Raw genomic sequence first — 22,001 nt, 5'->3', positions numbered from 1 at the left:
GGATTAATTATGCTTAATATATTCGTCTCACAGTTTATAGGTAAAATCTGTAATTTATTTTGTTATTAGTCTACGTTTAATATTTTAAATATGTATATATATAAAATTTTTGGCAACGAAACTAAACACAGCCGAAGTAAACAGTGAAGAATCGTGCGGCTCGTCCCTTCAAATTTTCTAGTCACTCCAGTCGTCACCTCAATCAACCGAATTAAATCTCCATGACTCCCCATTCTCTCAAGCAGGACCCGGTCTCCGGAGACGAACCCCACACTCCATCGCAGCCGTCCATCTCACCGGCCAGGCTCCACACCCGCGGCTCAATCTGGGCCGTCCGCTCCACGCCACCTGCCTCCCCGGTCCATAGACCCGGTGCACGGAGCCCGCCCAGCACCCGTCTCGGCCCGTAGACGCGCAAGTCAAACGGGGCACCCCCCCGAAGTCTTTAATTGCCGCGCAGCGGGCCTACGCCCCCACCGCTTCTCCAGTCCACGAGAGACACCGACACCGTGGGCCCCGACCTATCCTGGACCCACATGTCGGTGAATGGGTCGCAGTTCCTCGCTTGGACCCGTCAAGTATGACCATTCGCTGCACACCCGTCGCATTTGTACACACCGGGTCTACAACACGGAGGGGTTGTACCCGTCGATCCCGCCTCGAGATTCGTGCGGCACAGGCTGTGGTGTACGGACCGGGTCTACTACGTGGGGTGTGGGGGCCACGCCGGCTGCTCTCCCTGTTGAGTGTTGACCCTCGGAAAGGCTCTCCCATAGACTTCTTCGTCCAACGCGCAAACAGAAAAAGAAAAAAAAAAACCGAAGCACCAAAGAAAGGCTCAGCTTCTTCTCCTCCTTCCTCGACCGCTCAAACCACCAACGCTGGCCTTTGCACTCCTCCTGCTCGGGTTCATCTTCCCTGCAAATCTTTGAGCTCTACGAGTGCCGGATCGACTGGTGAGTTGATCTGTTTCGTGGGTATGAGAAAAAAGTCTAATATTTTTTTTTGTTGTTTTTGTTTTGACTTTCTGTTTGCTGAATTCTGCTCCTGGTTCCGGTCTGCTGGATCTGCGGTAATCGGGATTTTCCATGCGGACGTTTGTTTCCAGGGTTGCGAGATTTCCATGAAAAAGGCGCGGTTTTGGGACGGTCCTCGTGAGCAGAGCCGACCGCGGTGGTTTCCCCAGGGGAGGGGTCTCGCTGGCGGCGGGGGGTTCTGAATTTTTTTGCCCCGCTCTTCCCGTTGTTTTGGTTCGTGTTTTTAGCCCTCGGATTGGTGCTGAGGGGGATTTCGGAAGACATGTCGAGGTTTTGCTGCTTCGGTGCTGGTTGCTCCGAGGTGAGTGACTTTTTGATCAGTTGTTGTAGGTGTATCCCGGATACCATTAATTATACGTCTCATCTGCGTGGAGTTGATTAATATGAGAATATCTATCAGGATGAGGATTTGATCGTATGGTGTGTCTTGGTTGCTTATGAATTACTAGTGTACTTTTACTTTGATCTCTGAGAACGTTTCTTGACGATTTCTTCAGTTATTTGACTGACTGTAACAGTTGTATAGTAGAAGCGCGAATTTTCTCTGTGCAGAGCGATATACTCCTCTATCCGATTTACTCTGGTGGTAACTATTGAAAATTATCGACTCTCTTGGCATAGAAAAGACCATCACTTGACCTGCTCAAAGCTCCAGTTGGAAGCATTCTCAGATGCTATTTAATTCATGAACTGTTGAAGCCTGCAACCATATATTGGAATTCTAAGGAAATGCGATCTGTCGTACATTAGCACTTTGGCTTACTCGTGCTGACTGTTATGCTTTATTACAGTTCTCGGGGCATGCATCAACCAGCTCTGGTAAAGGGAAAGGTATTCAAGGCCAAGTGAAGGTAAGCTATGGGTTTTACCTTGTAAGAGGGATGACGAATCATCCAATGGAGGATTATCATGTCGCGGAACTTGCAGAAGAGAAAGGAAACGAACTTGGTCTTTTCGCTATTTTCGATGGCCATCTAGGAGATACTGTTCCTGCATACTTGCAGAAGAACTTATTTGCAAACATTTTGAATGAGGTTAGTACTGGCATTTGTTTCTCCTAAAATATTTTATTTTTCATTCTCTATCTTTTGCACTGATTTTATTTGTTTATCTTCATCTCAGGAGGAGTTTTTGACACAACCAGATAGAGCAATCATAAAAGCTTATGAAAAGACAGACCAAGCAATCCTGTCACATACTCCAGATTTGGGACAAGGTGGCTCCACTGCTGTAACAGCAATTCTTTTGAATGGCAGGAAGTTGTGGGTCGCAAATGTTGGCGATTCGCGAGCTGTTCTTTTGAAAGGTGGTAGGCCAATACAGATGTCGACTGACCATGATCCGAATGTCGAGCGTAGTGCTATTGAAAATAGGGGTGGCTTTGTTTCAAACATGCCAGGTGTGTCATTAAATCTGCAAATTTTCTAAACAAGATATTTTGATTGAAATGCTTATTGCACCATGCTATTTGTTTGATATTTAATTGACCCACTTTGCTGTAAAGTATCAAAACACCTAATACATAATTTCTGTGAAAAGTAAATGTGCCAAAAGATCCGAATGTTTCTCACATTGTTTCCTCTGTTTATTCTTGTCAAAAGGCAGCTGCTTAGCATCCTCTAGCACCTTGCATGCATTTTAACATAAATCGGAACAAGTCCATACCTTGAAAAGGCAACAGAATATATGCTCTTTGGTGCCAATTGTATACTTGTACATTTTATGTTTCTGAACATATTCTTTCTTTAGATACTCGCCTTTGATTGCCTCTTATGTTTTTATATTTGTTAGTTTGTACCTGTTGTTTATTTTGTACAGCTGTTCTAGCTCTTTGAAAAGGACAAGCTAGAATCATGTGTTGGGAACTTGTATCGCTTTGATTGGTAGATAGTGGCATTATGCTATTGTGCATTGTCTATGTTAACATGGAACTAACATCTGTGTGCTTCAGAATTGTTCTATTCGCTTAATGTCCACCTTTTCTTCATTGTTGCCTTTGTTATCAATGTTAAACATTATTCAGATAAAAAAATTGGTGTGACTATAGGATACTAGTGATGTCTAGAATGCACATGCACAACCACCATTAATTGTTTTTAAACCAGGTGGAATGTGAATTTTATACCAAACTAGGAAGGAACCCCGAGCATATACGCGGGCAATTTATTTATTGTTTATAAAAAGAATACTAAAAGAAGTCATATCTCATCAAGAACCATAGAATATCTTATAATCGTAAAATAAAGAAATATTTATACCGTGATATAGACCATAGAATTTGATAAACTAAATCATAATCTCGGTTATATGTAAACTCGCCTATCACCATCCTTCGCAAACATAATATGGGTTGTGCTTTTTTTTTTCTTTTATTATACATCTAATTCACCTATGCATGTTCATGGGCAACTTACAAAGGAGTATTATGACTATAATCTATATTTTTTTTTCTTTTGACAATAATCTATATTGTCAAAATTATTTGTGCTAATTGTTAACATTATTTACATGAGAATGGTATAATAAAAAATGTTATAATGTACTCCCTTCGTCCCATAATATAAGGGATTTTGACTTTTTTGCTGGCACTGTTTGACCATTCGTCTTATTCAAAAAATTTTGGAATTATTATTTATTTTATTTATGACTACTTTATTATCCAAAGTACTTTAAGCACAACTTTCGTTTTTTATATTTGCACAAATTTTTTGAATAAGACGAGTAGTCAAACAGTGCAAGTAAAAAGTCAAAATCCCTTATATTATGGGACGGAGGGAGTAGTTCCATATGACATTTTTGATTATGCGCATGTATGTATGTTTTTTCTAGCGAATAGTAGTCAATCGTACGTATGTACTGTTTCCCCCTTCTTTGGGACATACTTTTCTTTACTGGCAGGTAGGGTGTGTGTATTCATAGGGCATGTGTACACGTTTATATTGCTTTAATTACCTGAACTATTGACCACTTACAATGGTTATATATTGTAGTGCTAAATACATAATGACACATGGCGTCGACATGTAATAAGTGATGTCATAATAACTTTTCAAATAATTTCACATCATTTTTAATGGTGTCAAATATCACTTGACAAATGTACAACACTAATTGAAATCTTAACATGTAAACAACATAATTTACTTGTATTTTTTAAGTATATCTTATTTGATTTTAATTTGAGTGAAATTAAGGATTTCAAAGTTTCTTTTTTTTTGCATAATCGATAGATGTATGGCATACACCCAATTGACATGATTGTAAGTGCACTCCAACGAATTATTTATTATAAATTAATTTGTAAAAATAAATATTCTTCGAATTAATAGAAGTCTCACATAATTATATGAACGATAGGTTGTTGTGAACGCGTTTATCGGCAGAACGTATCAACGCAGGAGCAAGAAGACCGTAGCGTCTACAAGTGGTTAAATTGTTTGGTTTAGTTTCAAGTTTGTTAAGTTTAGATAAATTATATATGTGACAGGAGATTAGCTAGGAGTTGAGATAAATTAGGAGTTTGTTAGTGGTGCGTCTATTTAAGTTGACTGGCTAAGTCTTTGTAATCAAGGAGAGTTTAATCTAAATAATGAAAAAGGGTTTGCTCGTAGCTTCGTTTAAGAAGGACGAGTACATCTTTGCATCTTTGTTTTATTTTCCAATTCCCTAGCCACATCATAGGTGTTGAAAACAATTAGGCACTAAATCTTAGGAGTGTTTGGAGGAGTGTAGGAACACTATTACTCGTATTCGCAATCTACTTGTAGTCAACTATTATTTGTTGACGGTTGCCCAGTTAGTATACTCCCTCCGGGTTGATAATACTTGTCGTTTTGGACAAGGATACGGTCTTCAAAAAACAACTTTGACCATTATTTCCCATTATAACATGTATAAAAGTGTTAACAAATATATGATTTTTATTAAAGTACTTTTTAAGAATAATCTATACATGTAGTCACCATATTTGAAAGACAAATATTTAAAATATGATTCATAATCAAATATTCTAAAGTTTGACTTCACCTTTGTCTAAAATGATAAGTATTATCAGTTTGGAGGGAGTAGTTCTTTATCTTCGGTGCTCGATGACACGTGCTCGTTGGATGTTAGCTAATTATTAGGTGTACAGTGCACGGTCGGATGCCTCGTAAGCAATATGACTTGGCGATTGGTGGATAGTGATAAATGTGGGGTTTTTTAGAGATAAATTTAATTGGTGGTGATCTAATGGCCGACGGGCAGATGATTTTTTCCTTAGAATTTCTGGAATTTAATAGAGCGCCACATGGCGGTCTAGTAGCATTTATAGGGGTACTATGTGGTGGCATAGCACATAGGAGCGTTTCTTGGAAGTTTAATGATTTTTAAGTATATAATGGATTATTAAAGTAAGTAGGGATGAAAATGGAGCGGATACAGACGGATAATGCTCATACCATATTTGTTCTCATTTTTTTTTTGCCGGAAACGGATACAGATAGCTCGAATACGGAAACAAATATGGATTATCTCGAATACGAATAGGAATCGAATATGATCGGACACAAATACGGAAACATTTTTTTCTCATAACACGAAAACCAACTTAACTTGTAATAGAAACAAATATCAACATATACAATTAGCTCAATTTATATAAAATGCAGTATAATTTATAAATATTTTGAAAATTTAAATATTATTAATAGTGTGGACTAGTGTTAAGAGATGAACTACTATTAAAATCTGAAAAGGTATATTGAAGGTCATAGAGTTATAAAGAAATGGGGTATTCTCATGGCTTCTGCGGATATCCGAATAGCAATGTTCACCGGATATCCGAATTATTATCCGTATCCGACGGAAACCCCGATACCATATTCGTATTCGTATCAGTATCCAAACTATCCGAGAATTATCCGATCCGAAAGGTATCCATATTCGTTTTTCTCCAGAGCGGACAGAAACTATCCGCTCCATTTTCATCCCTAAAAGTACGTATGAACTCATCATTGTTAGCTTACTAGTGAGTAGCAAGTCGTTTAAAATCTATCCAGCTTATGTACCGTAAAATTTGCATGAGTTTACCATTATTAGCTCGATGCATTGTCTTCAGAACTGAAAAATGCGAATATTGAACTAGTAAAGTGAACTTTGCAGATTTGTCAAAACATAATATTTTTGTTTTTTCCAATTCATGCCATGGAGTTCCTTGGCCACCTTGGGGAGAAACCACCCACGTTGTCTTGCTCTTCATGGGGAGGAAAAAGAAAGTTAGAATTTGCTACTGCTTCCAGTAACTTCAGAATGTCAGCCTAACTGGGTCATCATTGTTAGTTTACTGTGTGCATTACTCTCATTGTGCTATACCCACAGAAGCAGAACTATGGCATTTCATGAAACATTGTTTTTTTAAGCCTATTGACAATATGTGTCAGGGCGCTATTTTAACTGACTCATAGAAAAGAATGTTGAACTCATGCTTGAATTGTGATGCTGTAAAATTCAGGAGATGTTCCCCGAGTCTGTGGTCAGTTGGCTGTCTCCAGAGCTTTTGGCGACAGGAATCTAAAGTCACTATTGAAGTCAGAGCCTGATATAAAAGTTGAAGATATAGATTACACGGCTGAGCTACTTGTCCTTGCGAGCGATGGACTTTGGAAGGTGTGACCTTTTGTTTCTGCATTTGTCTGAATGGTTCAGTGCACAGATGAAAGTTGATATGTATGTACATATATTCATGGATATTTTCTTATGAGTTCTCTGTGTCATCTAGGTAATGAACAATCAGGAGGTCGTTGATGTGGCCAAAAGATTCAAGGATCCACAAGCAGCTGCCAAGCAATTAACAGCTGAGGCATTGAAAAGAGACAGTAAAGACGACATATCGTGCGTTGTTGTTCGGTTCAGGATGTAATTGGTTGCAGGCAACTCGTGAAGGTTTGGATTGTCACCGAGGCGGAACTGATTATAGAGCAAATCATAGGTTGCCTGCGAAGTTAGTGGTGATCCAAACAAATAACTCCCTGGGATGTTGGTTGTAAATGATGTGTTGGCTCCATTATATGTTCATATATAAATGCGCTAGAATTATTTGTTTGGCGATTCAAAGGTACATGTGTGAGGCTCATAGCTGTCTAAATAGCTATTATCTTCTGTAAATAATGGTTGCAGATATTTGGAAGTTCACCTTGCTTCATTGTGTGAGTACCATTTAGTTTGTATTGCTCCTCTTGCTTTGTATTGAATTGGTACTCAAACCACATATGTCTACAAATGCGTTAAAAACAGCAAGAGGACGGCCGGTATGCTTAATAGCTTATTGTTTCTTTCTTGTTAGAGCTGATGAATTTGCTCTGATACAATAGACAACAGCAGAGTTCATTTGAGTATCATCCAGCATTCCAGATATTGGTGGCTACTATGAAATGAAAAATATTTTTTTATAGGGAATATATTTTAGAGAATTGCGGCTTGGGTGGCAAATTTGCCACCCGTTACAGCTTGGAAAAAGTCCATATAGGTGTATACCACATAAACATTGTATGTGAGTCTATCTTATGCTCTGGATTTTAAATTATCGGATATCTAGCCTCCTAAACTTTATAAGACCCTTTATATTACCGTCTAAAGTAATTTTGGATTGTGGTTTTATGAATTGAGAAACTTAAACGGTTAGTTTTAAATAACTGATATAATATATTAATATATCATCAATCATAAGTTCTCAATTTATATAATAATTTTATACTAATATTATATTGATACTTATTTGTATGGAAGATAGAACAAGTAGATAAAAAAACAAAAGATTTAAGTAATGATTTTAACATATTTATCCATGCATATGTCACATGGTCAAACTCATCCAATACATCTGTAAATTAGATTTTTTTTTAAAAAAACTACCTTTATTTTTTTTGAACGACTCGCACGAGACGGTGCGAAATTCTACCTTTATTATAACCCTGGAAGGTCGTAACTAGGAAAAAGAAAAAAATCCACCACCCACACACCGACATCGCCAACACACAAGCTCAGGAAAAGGCTAGCACCGGACCGGCCGCCGCTAAGCGTGACCAGCTGCCACTAGACTAACAAAGGGACACAGCTGAGATCGCTCCCTAGGGGATGCCAAAACGACGTCTTCAAGAAGAGAAGCGATGGAAAAACCGCCACCGCCGTCCGTCGGGACTCAAAGGAGCCAAGACTGGGCTTACGCCCGGCAATCGCCTTGAGGGGTGAGACCCACGGCTGACACACCGATGCTCCACCACCACACAAGCTCTGCCGACATGTGGGACCCCTGCAATGGCGTCCCCCGCCGGCCAGCCTTTGTGCGCCGAAGATCACGCCACACCCACCAGCAGCTCCTCCTCACACCTAGGTCGCCTCCTCCACTGTCGGTCGCGCCTCTTGCGCCAAGCCGGCCTCCTCCACCGGACGCGCCTCTCGCGCCAATCCGGCCTCCCTCCATCGGTTGCGCCTCTCGCGCCAAGCCGGCCTCCAACTCCACCGCCCGCGCCTCTCGCGCCGAGCCGGCCTCCACTGCCATCGGCTGCGCCTCTCTGCGCCAAGCCGGTCTCCGACCCTTCCACCAGACGATGCCGCGTCGGCCAAATGCAGCCGTCTCCCACGCCCTCGGCTAGCCGTCCAGGGCCGCCATGCCTCCTGTGACCACTGTCGCGGCCACCAGCCACCGCCTCCGCGAGCCGCCGCCACTGCCAGCGGCCGCTTCGTTGTCGCCCTTCGCCATGCCGCCGCCAAGTCCTTCGCCGGCGTCGTCGGCCGACGCCGTCGCTGCCAACTGCCGCGGCCACAGCGCCGCCGTCGCCAACTGCCGTCGCCAGCCGTCGCAAGTCGACCGACGTCTCCGACCACCACAGCCGGCTACCCTCCAAATCCGGCCGAGAGGCGCGGATCTGGGGGCACCGCCGCCGTCGCCGCTGAGCACCGCGCCGTCGCCGCGCAGGGACCAATACCGCCGCCTTCGCGCCCTCGACCGACGCCATCCCCGCCACCATCGCCATCCCCGCCGCCTTGAACCACCATGATGCCGTCACCACCACCACCAGAACCACCACCGCCCAGCTCAACTCCGCCACCAGCCGCCAGCTCGCCGGCACTATCTCCGCCGTGGCGGCCTCGCCGTTGCCAGCCAGCCACGGCCGTCGTGTCGCGCTGCCGGCCACAGCCGCCCGCCGGCCAGCCACAGCCGTCACGCCACTGCGCCTGCTGCGGCCGCCCGCGCCCCCAGCCGTAGCGCTTGCCGGCGATGCCGCGCCTCCCCGCCGACGCTTCGGCACCACCGCCGACCAGCCACGGCCGTCGCGCCATCAGCGTCGCCACATCCGCCGTGCTCCCGCACCACCACAGCTCAGATCCGGCAGCGGAGACACCGGATCCAGCCGCCACTCGCCTCATGGCCGATGCTGGGCGCCGGATCCGGTGGTGGTGGCGCCGGATCCGCCGCTCCTCGCCGCGCCGCCACCGCCCCTGCGGCTTTCCCGAAGCTCCGAGCCGCCCCTTCACGCCGAGGCGGTCGCGCCGCCTGGGTTGGAGCCTCGCCGCCGTCATCCTAGCGGCCGCACGTTTTCCGGCGATGTGCTCCGACGGCGACGAGGCCGGGGAGAGGAGGGGTGTGGCGGTGGCCGGGGGCTAGGGTTCACCCCCGGTCGCCCGCGCGAGGACGACAGGGAGCCCAAAAAAACTACCTTTAGATCTATATGAATAATATTATATAAAGTTTAGATGGTTGGATGTCTGTTTTTAAAGTTGAGGACTAGGTAATTTTCAACGAGTGACGCATATGTCTTTTTTGTATACGGACTTTTTCCGTTACTGCTTTATGCGAGGATTTCAGGTAGCGCAGTTTACACAAAAATAACGCAACTCTGTTACTATCAGTCAGTCTGAGATGAGGGGGCCACCTATTGTGTTCATGTGGTCAGCTTGGACTTTTACAGTATGCCAAGCAATTCTCTTGATCGGACATGCCACACAAGATTATTAAGAGTTAATCGATCATTGACATGTGATCTCTATTTCTTAAGCGCTACTCAAATCCGCCTTCCAGACTTTGATCACCATATACAAGAACACATGCAGACATGCTCCAATGGCTGGGTAGAAAACAGGGTGAAACGTGAAAGCCTGCAACCACAGAAGAATGGAGTGCCAACGCAGTATAATCTTTATGCAACGCCGCAGGAGTGCAGAGCGTTGAACGATCTCAAAATCTTCTCTCTCGAAAAGGATGCGATGTAAAAATCTGACAAATTCAGACATCCTTTGCCGGAAAATTTCATCTGTGTATCTAGTACTACTATCAGATTAAATTCTCTTAATCCTTTCGAGGAGAAAAAAAAGGGGGCATGTACAAGCTGATTGATCAATCGATCAAGAAGCAGACTCATACGAGCTGCTTCCAAAAAGAAAAAAAAAAGAAGAAAAACATATCGATATCTGTCTCGCTCTGTGAAAGAGAAAGGGCTCAGGAATTAGGTAGGTACGGTTCATCTGGAGTTACATGACTCCCTGATGGCCATGGACGCCACGGCCTTCGCCCAGGCGACCAGCTCCCGCTTCATCCTCCTCTCGTCGCCCCACATCGTCGGCAAGTCCACCGACACCGCGCCCACCATCGCCGATGATGAGTCACCACCGCCGCCGCCGCCATTGCCGCCGTTCCCGGACCACGGTCTCTCCTCGCCGTCGCCGACGACATCGACGGTCGCCACCTCCGCCGCCGCCGGCAGCAGCATGGCCCTGGCATCCAAAGCCATATCCTCACCAACACCAAACACTAGCTAACTAATGGATCAGTGAGGCTGTCCTTTCGCTGCTACCTAACCTCACCTTCCGGTTGGTGTTTGCTCTCAGTGTGCAGCGTGCTAGCGCTCCAATATATATACCGGCAAGTGGCGCGTTTACGAGCCACATGTGATGCACGAGCTCGACAAGACACACTCGCATGATCTTGTACACTAGTACTCGTCGTCTCCGTTTTGTTTTAATTAATTAATGGACTTTGTTAGAACACTTTAGAGCCTTGACCACACTTTTTAGAAAAAACTTGAGTACTCTCTCCTCCGTTTCACAATGTAAGTCAAGTATTTCTCACATTCATATTGATATTAATAAATTAGTCTAGATTTATTAATATCAATATGAATCTAGAAAATGCTTGACTTATATTGTGAAACGGAGGGAGTAGCATCGAACACATCCACATCAGCAAATGTATGTGTGATCAAGCTGATGAATAAACAATATATACATGATGTCTACAAGGGCAAAGGGATTAGATTAGGCAGTAAGTACAGTGCGTGATGAACACGTGTGGATTAGGACGCGAGGAGGACACGGAGCGCGACCGCTAATACAGCGTTGACATCGCACAGGTGGCGCTTGTTTAATCGACAATTATTTTTTTTCTTAGGATTTATATATCGATCGAAACACACGCTGAAATCAAAGCGGATTAGTTGGGGCGATGAGGTCCCTCGCGTGTCATGGACTTATGGGCATGATAAAATTGATAAATGAGGCACGCGTTAGGTGCCAGGTCCCTACTCCGTATATGTATAGACGCGGGGCGCCGTGGCGAGGATCGGACGGCTTGGGCTGCGCGCCCGGACGTCATCGGACGGCCAGGAAGTAACGAGGATTGCCGTGGGCGGCGCGTGATCACACCTGCAGCGGTTGGGCGGCACGGCCGGTGTATATCGTCACGGTGGGCGTCAGCGGCGCGCGCGGACGTGGCAATGTGGCATCGGTATTCAGGAGATTAGCTAGATCGACCGGTCGGATCGACCGATCCGGCCTTGTGGTCATCGCCGCGTCGTCCCGAACGAATTATCGGTGGATGCATGCACGTCAGTGCGTGAGAACTGAGTTCGCTGCTGGCCGGCCACTGCTCAGTGCTCACCCTGCCCCCGATGGAACCACTAAAACATTTGATTATTATTAGCTAGTCACCGTCTTGATTATACTTCCTCCATTTTAACATTTAAATCATTTGTCCAACACTTAATATAATATAAAATTAATTTTATTTGTTAAAAATTATATCGTTATATTGACATTTAAATATACATTCATATGTTTATAATTTTGTTATTACAAATCTTATTACAGTATATGAGAAATTATAAGATAAGAATTAGTTTCGTAGATTGTGTTAACTTTGATCTCGTCTTTTATATTATGGGATAGAGAAAGTAGCAGCATATGCTTGCTGAAATCCTGAATTTATACTCTCTGCCTCCCTTCGTCTGAAAATAAAACAACTTAGAATAAAATATGATATAACCCAATATAGTTTTGTACGTTATATCCCATCTAAAATATTTTATTTTAGAACAAAGAAAATAGATAATAAGATCAGGATGGAGACACGGGGATGCGAGACTTGTTTCCCCCGTGTCTTCAAATTTTCCAGTAAATTTACTTTAGATTTAGATTTAGCAAATTTTAAAATAAAAAACTAACATTATTTGCTCCTTCAACTTAACATAATATTTTTTAGCCTCTTTTCTCCATTACACAGCAAACGCATACACACACAAACCACTACATATGTGTCATGGTGTTGCGCATGACGAGCTACAGCGAAAGGGACTCATACCCTTACGAATATGCTCTTTTAACTCATGCTTTAAGAGACAGAAACCAATGATATATCCCTGATCTCATTAACTTTTTTTTAAAGTCATTTGCATAATTCACAGGCACCAAGGTTTCAACCTTGATGAGTGAAGTCATGCGTCTACGACTTTACTATCACATTACCAGTATCTTTTTTTATTCCTACGCTAAATAAGACTATAGGCTAAGGAAAAGGTCATAACCAAAAGTGGCGGACGTAGCTTTAAAATATAGATGAGCGGAGAACGGAGATGTTTACTCGATAAGAGCAATCAAATATAACACATATCATATTTATAGTTCAATCGCATAACTGTCTTAATCATTGTTTGTGCCGTGCGTGCGAGACGAACTAATCTATTGGACATTCACACATTGTTATACATAATTTTGATAGCCCATAACTACTATAAAGGGGTAAGGGGTCTTGTGGTGTGGGGCGACATGGGTCGTAGCTGGGTCGGTCGACCCATCCTTCCTAATGAGTAGATCTGCCCCTGTAACCAAGCGCACAACTAGCTCCATCTTTTCGTTTATGCTTATCAGCCAAAATTTGAATTTTTCAACTTTAAATTTGGGGTTGATTTTGTGATTTTTTTCATCGAAGTTTATTTTTCAGCCTTTGCTTTATAAATCGCTAGGATCACGTATGTAAAAAGCTTTATTCACAAATTATTTTTCATTTGCAAATATACCATTTGGCTTACTCCACGAATAATCTAAAAGATGGAGCCTAGTTAATTTTATATAAGTACATGAACAAAGTAGGAATTCAATGATATATACAAATTAAACCAACCGAATTGATAAGATTGTCGAGTCGATACGATGATGAGATAGCGAATCAGACATGATATATTGGGACGGTGTGCGGTAGCTGTAACTGACATGTGTACACCGTACCCCATGTCCCCATGGGCCATGCATATATCAGGTGCTGTTACTGCACAGTACAGTAAGGGTAGAAGATAGATCTGCATCCGATATATTGTGCTGGTAACTGGTAAGTACGTACTCCGTAATAATTTAAGTGGAGTAACTCTAACTAACACAAATACTAGCGAGTTACTAATTAACAAATATTAATTCGTCAGCTCTCACTGCTCGTTTTGTTCTTTGTTGGCATATGCAAGTATGCAACTACCGACATATTATTGTGCGCTCGCTGTCACGACGAAACAGACGCTGCTTGTGAATGCCGAGTGTGCAAGAGTTAGCACGTGGCCCAAACGTGAAACGAGAACGGTGCACAGCGTTGACGAACGTACTAAACAGGTGGCACTTGTTTGTCACATTTATTTCCAAGGAGATCAACCGAATCATACGACATGGCGACATGATGGGTTTATTGGAGCGAAAGCGAATTTACCTCTGAGCAATTAAGCACGGGTGTGACAACTTGTGACAAGTATATATACGCCGCCCCCGGACCCATCGGACGGCAAGAAACTCTTTATCGTGCGTCATCGTTCGTGTAAGAGCGAGAATATCCCCGGACGACTATTTAAACGCTAGCTACACTCGCGCTCCAACGCAGGCATGAGCAATTCAACCAATTAACTGTCATGCACTGCCACTTGTGTCAGGAGAGAGTGTACAAAGCAAGGAGAAAAATAGTTTAACTAACAATGCATTGATTAAACAATGATTTTTTGCTAATGTGAAAATTTTTGAAGCAGTGGGTTGTACTAATAGACTTGCTCTAAGTATATTTATAAGACTAAAGTTTACTCTACTTAGAGTAAAAGTTTTACTCTTAATAGTGATAAAAAATCTTATACGTTCATTTCTAATTTAACGGTAGTTTCTAGGTTTTTACTACACATGTAGTTTGAACTGCATTGTATGTTTTCGATATATTTATAGGCCAAACGATGCGAAATGGGCCGAGTTTGTAGACCTGCCTAACAAACCAGCCCTCGTGCGGCTGGGCTTTTTGGGCTGGGACGTAGTATTTGGGCTTCAAGGAACAAAAAGCTTGTGCAGTTTAAATAAGTTCACTTTAGCTTCCTTAAATTGTCGCATTTTCGTCCCTAACCGAAAACCGGATACAACGCCATTCCCCAACTTACAAAATAAGTGCAAACAGGATCTTCGGCAGTATTTGACCCAGGTTTTAGTTAACGTGACACCTACGTGGATCTTTTGATTAGGGCTTCATCCTAAAAATAAAAAGAGCAAAACTGAAAACTAAAAGATTTTATATATATATATATATATATATATATATATATATATATATATATATATATATATATATATATATATATATATATATATATATATATATATATATATATATATATATATATATGAATGAGGCCCACATGTCAGTCAAACAAAATAATGAAAAATAGTGCGACCCACATGTCAGTGGGTCCCACTTCCTCCACCTCATCCTCCCAACCTCTATCTTCTCTTAATTTTTGTGACTCCGCCGATGACCCTAAGTCCATAGGGAGGCTAGCGAGCGGGGCGGGGGCGGGAGGAGGCAGGAGGCCGGACCCCCATACCATTCAAATACCGTAGTCGTGATCTACAATATCGACAGGCGGGGAGGCTGGCGAGGAGATGGGTGGCGTGCAGGAGAGGAGCGGCGATGGTCGGTGGGGACATGTGCCACCACCCACGCCCCGCCCGCCAGGATCGTCGTGCTGGTGTCGCTTTCTCCACGCCGCCGCCTCCACGCCGCCGCCGCTCCTCCGCTCCATTGAGCAGTGTGGGTGACATAGGAGGAGTACAATGTAGGACGGCCTCACCCGGCACGTCCAGCACGGCCTCAACGGCGGCGGCGGCGACGGGGTCACCTCCTCCACTCTATCCAAGTTGACGAACCCCGACTTGGCGTCGTCCGTGGTGCCGGTGTTGTTGTCGTCGTCCTCCTTCGCCCTCATCCTCGCGAAACGCTCCTCTAGGCGCCACGGCACGCCGTATTCGAGATCTCCACCTCCTTCTCCCTCATCTGGTGCGCTTCCGCTCCTCTCCTGAGCACCACACGAGCGGTCCTCTGCTCCTCTCCACGCGCCACCCATCTCCTTGCCGGCCTCTCCGCGCCGCCTCTTCCTAGAGCCCTCCCCCTCTTTCGACTTCGACGACGTGGATGTGCAGGCGTGAAGTAGGAGCTGGAAAGGGCGAGGAGCTTGCCCTCCACCGCCCCTCTACTCCACCCCGCCGCTCTGCCCGCCGCCTGCTCTGCTCCACCCCACTCGTCACCCGCTCTGGCCTTCTCCTTGCAGGGGAGAGATAGAGGATAGGGAGAAGAGGGGAGTAGTGACGATGACATGTGAGGTTACACGAGCTCCACTATTTTTTATTATTTTGTACATGTAACTAACATGTGGACTCCACGAGTTCTATTATTTTTTCAGATTGAATTATCACATAAGTGTCACATCAATGTCACGTGGATGAAGACCTAGTAAAAAAAACCATGTAAACGCCACGTCAGCTAAAACAGGGGTCAATAGTGTCGAGAGACCTCGTTTATATGGTTTTGTAAGTTGAAAGATGCGTTGTATTCGATTTTCCGAACTGAGGATGAAAATGAACGGGACGATAAATTGAGAGACCTAGAGTGAATCCCATGCAGTTTGACCGCCGCTCAAATCTAGGTACACATGAATGAACCAGGAGGATAAACCATTCAGCGTGTCGTTCGTTCATAATTGTATTCGTTCCTTGCTGCTGCTATAACTTTGCTCGGACTAGTGCGTGACACAGATCAATACATATATCAATCCGTATAACCGTATATTTTTTTAACAAACAGCACCAGACAGTGTGTTGCTTCATTGGAAACAGTAAGAAAAAATTGAAAAAGCTAGCACATAAGAAAGAAAGTAGCCAGGAACCAAAAAAGAAAACCCCACCACCACACACTGACAGCGCCTACACACAATCTAATCACCGCTAAGCGTGACCGACCGTCGCTAGATCAACAATGAAGTTACAGCAGGATCACCCAAAACCAAACCATAACAGATGAGCACAATACTCACCTCTATCCACGCCTTTGGGATTGAAAGGGGAGAGGGTGAAAGAGAAGAATAGAACTGCTCTCCCCCACAAGACCCGTCAACATGACTAACTTGCAAAGTTAGGATGCTGCTGTAAGAGGACAAATATTTAGAGAGAGCATGCACAAGCTGTTGGAGAGACGTTTTGGCAAGGAGACTTTCTAGACGACGTCTCCAAGAAGAGGAGTGACGATGTGAATTGACGCCGTCGTCCGTTAAGGACTCAACTAGGACAGGGTTAACACCTGGCAACCCCACCGTATATATCATGTGCAAGAGGAAAACGATGCAACAGTTCCTGCGAGTTGTGCGACCTACAGCCGAATTATTGGGAGAGCGCTACGGCTCGGATGTCCGACATCTCACCAAACATCATACGCCCAGCCAGGCAACGAGCACATGTGGGAAAATGCTGCAAATCAGCAGCTTGGTGGATTGGACGAACCTTTGTCGTACTGTAACATACATGCCTAGCTATTTCTTTTCATTCTTTCCTCCTCTCTTTAAATATTTTTTCTCCTAAATTACTTATCTGATCTACGAACCGATCACGCCGTTGTATTCGTTGCAATTAAATCTTTACAACAAGGTATACATGATTATATTATGTCAAAAGAAAAACATGTGTTTCAAACCATTAAAACAAAATGTTTCATACGTGATATTGATATGTTTCAATATGTGTGTTCAGCATGTTTCACAAAATTTCTGAAACTACCTACTACCAGCTACTACTCTCTTTCCACCTCATGCATGCATATATGCATGTATTTTAGCAAAGCTTTAAAAATGATTTTTCTCTTAAATTACTTATTCAATCTATAATCTGATCACACCGTTATATTCGTTGTAATTAAATCTTTACAACAAGATATCGCATGATTATATTTTGACAAAATAAAAGCATATGTTTCAATCACATAAAATATTTAAATGTTTCAGTTGCTGATTTTTTTTTCACCATATATAACTTAATGTTTCATTTATTGGTCAACTGCAACATTTGACCGTCCGATTTTTTAGCCATCGGACGTCCGATGGGTAGATTCCTCCGCACATGTGCATGTGCATGCTGTTGCGCTCCTCAATCATAGGTGAAAGTCGCTGCACAGATGGCTTCTTACATGCATGGCAGCATGCCACTCACACATGGTATGGCTGTGTTTTTATATATTGTAAATAAACCGATTTATGATTTTATTAGACCATAATATTCATTATAATTAAACCTATATAAGAAATATTTTGATAAAAAATATGTCTAAAATAATATCATTTTCGCTATTTATATAAAAATTGTTTCATCAATTGTGCATATGTTTCAACTCATCTCATAAAAATGATTTAGATAAATGCAACATATAAAAAATATTAGTTGCAACAATCATAACCACTAAATGAAACAAAAAATATCAACGTGTGAAAACATAAAAAATAATATAAAACATACGGTGTATTTGCAAATTAGATACTTAATTTTGCTAAAAATATTTTAAAAACATGCATGCAACTTAGTCGTTATTGTTGGATGCTTGTCAAACATTTAAAAGAACACCACTTACGCAACATTTACAAATAACCCAGTGAAACATCATGAAATACTTATTAGAACATCGAAATAATATTATGTGCAACACCAAGAAAATCAGTCACTGAAAAAGAATTTTTTTGAAAAAATCAACGAAATATTATCATGTATGGTTTTGTTATAAAGATTTAATTGTAATGAATTCGTTAGTGAAATCGGATCATGGGTTGTATAAATAGTTTAGCAAGAAAAATCAGTTGAAGGTAATGACTTTTTATCCATTTCTTTCACACAGTGAAGCTGGCATACCATTGTACTTGGGCCGGGAGCGTCCGATGACATCGGACGTACCATGGCAAGCATTTCCAGAATTATTGTGCATTGGATCTTGGGGTAGCAACACATCTTGGAATTTTACTTTCTTGAGCGAAACAGCTGGTACACGGAGTCAAGGAGAGACCGTGAGACACGTCTATGCTATCTACTAGACTACTGCTACTATAAATCGCTTTATTTTTTTAGTAAATTATTTTTTAAAAATTTAATTAAATTTATAAAATACAGACAATATTTTTAACATTAATAAACATGCTATTAAAATATATTCAATGTTTAGAAAATTAATTTATAGAATGGTTAAAGTGAATATAAAGCAATAACAGAGGGAGTAAATGATTGCGTGAGCGATCTACATCGATAACGGCTTATTGAGCAGAATTCCATGGTCACGATCGGTTTGTCGATTATGTATTTATTTATTGCTTTCATCCCTCTATGCCGGCCACATTCCCATGCACAGTGAATAGTCGCCCTCTGTATTTTGTCCCCAACGAGGATGGCATGGAGCCATGGTCCCATGGACACGCTTGGTTGAGTACACTGCTGGCATACTGCTCAAGCCGAATTACCTACTAGCAAATTAGCGCTACTTGAGCCTGATTGTAAATGCATCAAAATTGCCAAGTAATTTCGTAATATTTTATGACTGTTTAATTAATTTTTGAGAAGTGAGAAGCAGAAACAATACATGTCAACTTTGTTTACTGGCGTCCTATATATCGTTGTTTGAGCTTGAGCTTACCAGTAAACCTACAAACCAACCAAAAGGTTGAAGCTGTTAGAGTTTGTGTCATATATATATATATATATATATATATATATATATATATATATATATATATATATATATATATATATATATAGTTTGGGACTTGAAGTTGTACTACTCTTTTCGTCCTAAATAAAACTTAACCTAGAAAGAATGTGATCTCTCATAGTACAATAAATTTAGACAGAGGGTTGTCCAGATTCGTTACACTAGCATGTGTCATATCCCTACCGAGGTCAAGTTTTTTGGGGACGGGGGGAGTAGGTGTTAGAAATAAAGTAAAAGTCGGGCTCTATTCTAAATTATCTCTTAAATAGAGAGATGGACCTGTTGTAAATGTATATAGCGACTTAGCATAGCGAGAGGGAGCGGTTGACTGCGGTGTTTGGCCGAGAGTCTTTGTAATTATGATACGACGTAATATGCTGGATCAGGGAGGAGCGCCGTAATCAGGGCCCTAGAGATGTAGGCTTCAGCTGAACTCTGTTATCAAGTATTGTGCCTTAGTGTTGTCATCAGTTTTAGATTTTCTATTGTGCCTTAGTGTTCTAGGTGTGCTATCGGAACCGGTTTGTAACATAAGCACTAATAGATGTGTCGACGTTTTAGATCACGACTACGGTATTTGCATGGTATGAGAATCGTTGGTATCTAGGTATATGCAAGATTGAGGTAAAAGAGATAGATACAAGGATTTTATACAGGTTTGGGCCCCTTCACCGGAAGGTAATAACCCTACTCCTGTTGGCCGAAGCCGATATTGCTCTTATTCATCAGAATCACACAAGTACAATATTTAGGATAACCTATCTAGTTGTCATCGACTTGGCGGCACGGAAAACCAACATGTAGTCGACAACAGGGTTTTCCTCCTCGAATACATACTTGGCGAGATCAAAGATAGCGCTAGATAGCACCATATTGGGTTTGTCTAGGCTGATCTCTGATGTTGATGTCTGGCAGCATGTATTAGTGTCTATTCTGACTAAGCATGTTGGTCTGTCTGGCTTGCTGATTTGTTTGGGCTTGTTTTGGTCTCTCCCAAGAGGTCATGTCACTACCGGAGAAACCATCTTTGATGGGTTCACCAAAAACCATATTAGTCCCGGTTCCAATTGGAACCGGGACTAAAATCATTTTTTGTCCCGGTTGAAAAGCTCAACACCACTTTGATGATCTTTAGTCCCGGTTGGTATTATCAACCGGGACTAAAGATCATTTTTAGTCCCAGTTGAAAAAGCGTGCGGCCCCTTACAATTTTCTTGCTCTTATCCACTCCTCTTTCCTTGCAGAAGCAGTAGCGAAGCAGCGGACTGGCGCGGCGCGGGCGGAGGCGGCGGCGGCCCTCTCGGGGGCGGCGGAGGTGGCCCGGCGCGGGGGCGGCAGCGGCAGCCCTCGCAGGGGCATCGGTGGCCTGGCGCGGGTGCGACGGCGATGGCAACAGCCCGCACGGTGGCAGCATCGGCCTGGCAATGTGATGTGTTTGGATCTGTAAATTTGTGATGTGAATTGTGAATTTGTGAATTTGTGGATGATTTTGTGATGTTTCTGTGAACGTGGATGATTTTATTGTTGAGTTTGGTTAGAAATCAATATGCAAACAACAAAGAACAATGAAAAAAAAGAAAAAGATGAATCTTTAGTCTCGGTTATTTTAACCAGGACTTTCCGGATTCGCGGTCCCGGTTGTATACCTAGGATTAAAGGGGGTTGTGAACCGGGAGTGTAGATGCATTCTCTAGCATTATGTATTTATACCCATAGATATTCCCTTGTCCAAGTAGGACTAGGGAGACAAGCATGGATACGATCGGAGTAGTCCTTGTAGTTTACATGTAGAACTCTGCTTGTCGTTTCTTATCTGGAACTCCTTCTATGTACGAAGTATGATTCCGTATAAGACTTGGTATATGGTGAGCCTCACCGAGCTTAATCGACTACTATTGGGTATGTGTTATCGTAACCCTGACAAGATTGGCAACTTTTCTTTTTTCCTTTCTGAATTGAAGATAATTTTTGACAACTTGCATGGATGTTTCATTCGACCAAATGTAGTTTCTACTTTAACAAATTTGATAGTGTCAAAACTTTCTAAAATTTTAGCACTACTAATATTAATTGGTAGGGTAAAATTTTGCTTCAAACTAAACTAGCTCTTTATTTGTAAAGCTATAAACAGCTTTAGCAATATTAAATTAAATGCTAGGTTTAGATAGTTTTTCTCCTCTAAGAGAAAACCAACTTTAGCTAGGTTTAAATCAAAAGCTAGGTGAAAAAACCACCATAAATTTACAGGTTAAGAGCTACTGACTTATCTTTACTTTATTATAAAAATTAAAGGTGTTTTTGCCACAATAATTTTTTTTGTACGTCATCGGATTTAAGTCCAATTTACCTTTCCGTGTCAACCACCCTACTCCGTATGTAAAAACCGTTTCAGTCCGGGGGCAAGAAACAGCGATGGGACGCGTCGGAGCAAGCAGAGGCCAATCCGACTCGCATGGTTCCTGAGAAGGCCAAGAAAAATTTTAATTTGCTGCTCCTGTCAGTCACTTGTACAGTGGCATTTTTTAAAGAATTGCAACATCCACCCAAGCTTGTGCACCATGAGGTCTCCATATTGTCGCTCCGTGCACACATCCTTTTGTAACAGGGAATCAATTCATCTGCATTGCTTTGGT

General features: G+C 42.5%; 3 protein-coding genes across 4 annotated transcripts; 1 reads left to right on the top strand and 2 right to left on the bottom strand.

Annotated features, from left to right (window-relative positions):
• The first annotated feature begins 790 nt into the window (after positions 1 to 790).
• Positions 791 to 7,344, top strand: LOC127771035 (probable protein phosphatase 2C 41). Of its 2 annotated transcripts, none has more exons than XM_052296838.1 (6): positions 791 to 956; positions 1,109 to 1,338; positions 1,829 to 2,071; positions 2,160 to 2,436; positions 6,529 to 6,683; positions 6,796 to 7,344. In XM_052296838.1, exons 2-6 carry the CDS (start codon positions 1,300 to 1,302, stop codon positions 6,934 to 6,936), a joined length of 855 nt encoding a protein of 284 aa, XP_052152798.1. In that variant the 5' UTR covers positions 791 to 956; positions 1,109 to 1,299; the 3' UTR covers positions 6,937 to 7,344. The 2 variants fall into 2 exon arrangements, with proteins under 2 accessions (XP_052152798.1, XP_052152799.1); XM_052296839.1 differs by having other exon boundaries at positions 791 to 977.
• A 1,565-nt stretch (positions 7,345 to 8,909) lies between these two features.
• Positions 8,910 to 9,443, bottom strand: LOC127770856 (uncharacterized). Its single transcript, XM_052296636.1, has one exon. The coding sequence runs from the start codon at positions 9,441 to 9,443 to the stop codon at positions 8,910 to 8,912; it is 534 nt and encodes a 177-aa protein (XP_052152596.1).
• Positions 9,444 to 10,187: 744 nt separating this feature from the next.
• LOC127771602 (uncharacterized) lies at positions 10,188 to 10,897 on the bottom strand. The gene has a single exon (XM_052297534.1). It carries the CDS (start codon positions 10,802 to 10,804, stop codon positions 10,535 to 10,537), a length of 270 nt encoding a protein of 89 aa, XP_052153494.1. The 5' UTR covers positions 10,805 to 10,897; the 3' UTR covers positions 10,188 to 10,534.
• Positions 10,898 to 22,001: the final 11,104 nt, after the last annotated feature.

The sequence above is a fragment of the Oryza glaberrima genome, chromosome 4 (assembly GCF_000147395.1).
Source record: "Oryza glaberrima chromosome 4, OglaRS2, whole genome shotgun sequence".
NCBI classification, from domain to species: domain Eukaryota; kingdom Viridiplantae; phylum Streptophyta; class Magnoliopsida; order Poales; family Poaceae; genus Oryza; species Oryza glaberrima.
The sequence above is the reverse complement of the archived record's forward strand: the minus strand, read 5'-3'. Positions and strand labels throughout refer to the sequence as shown.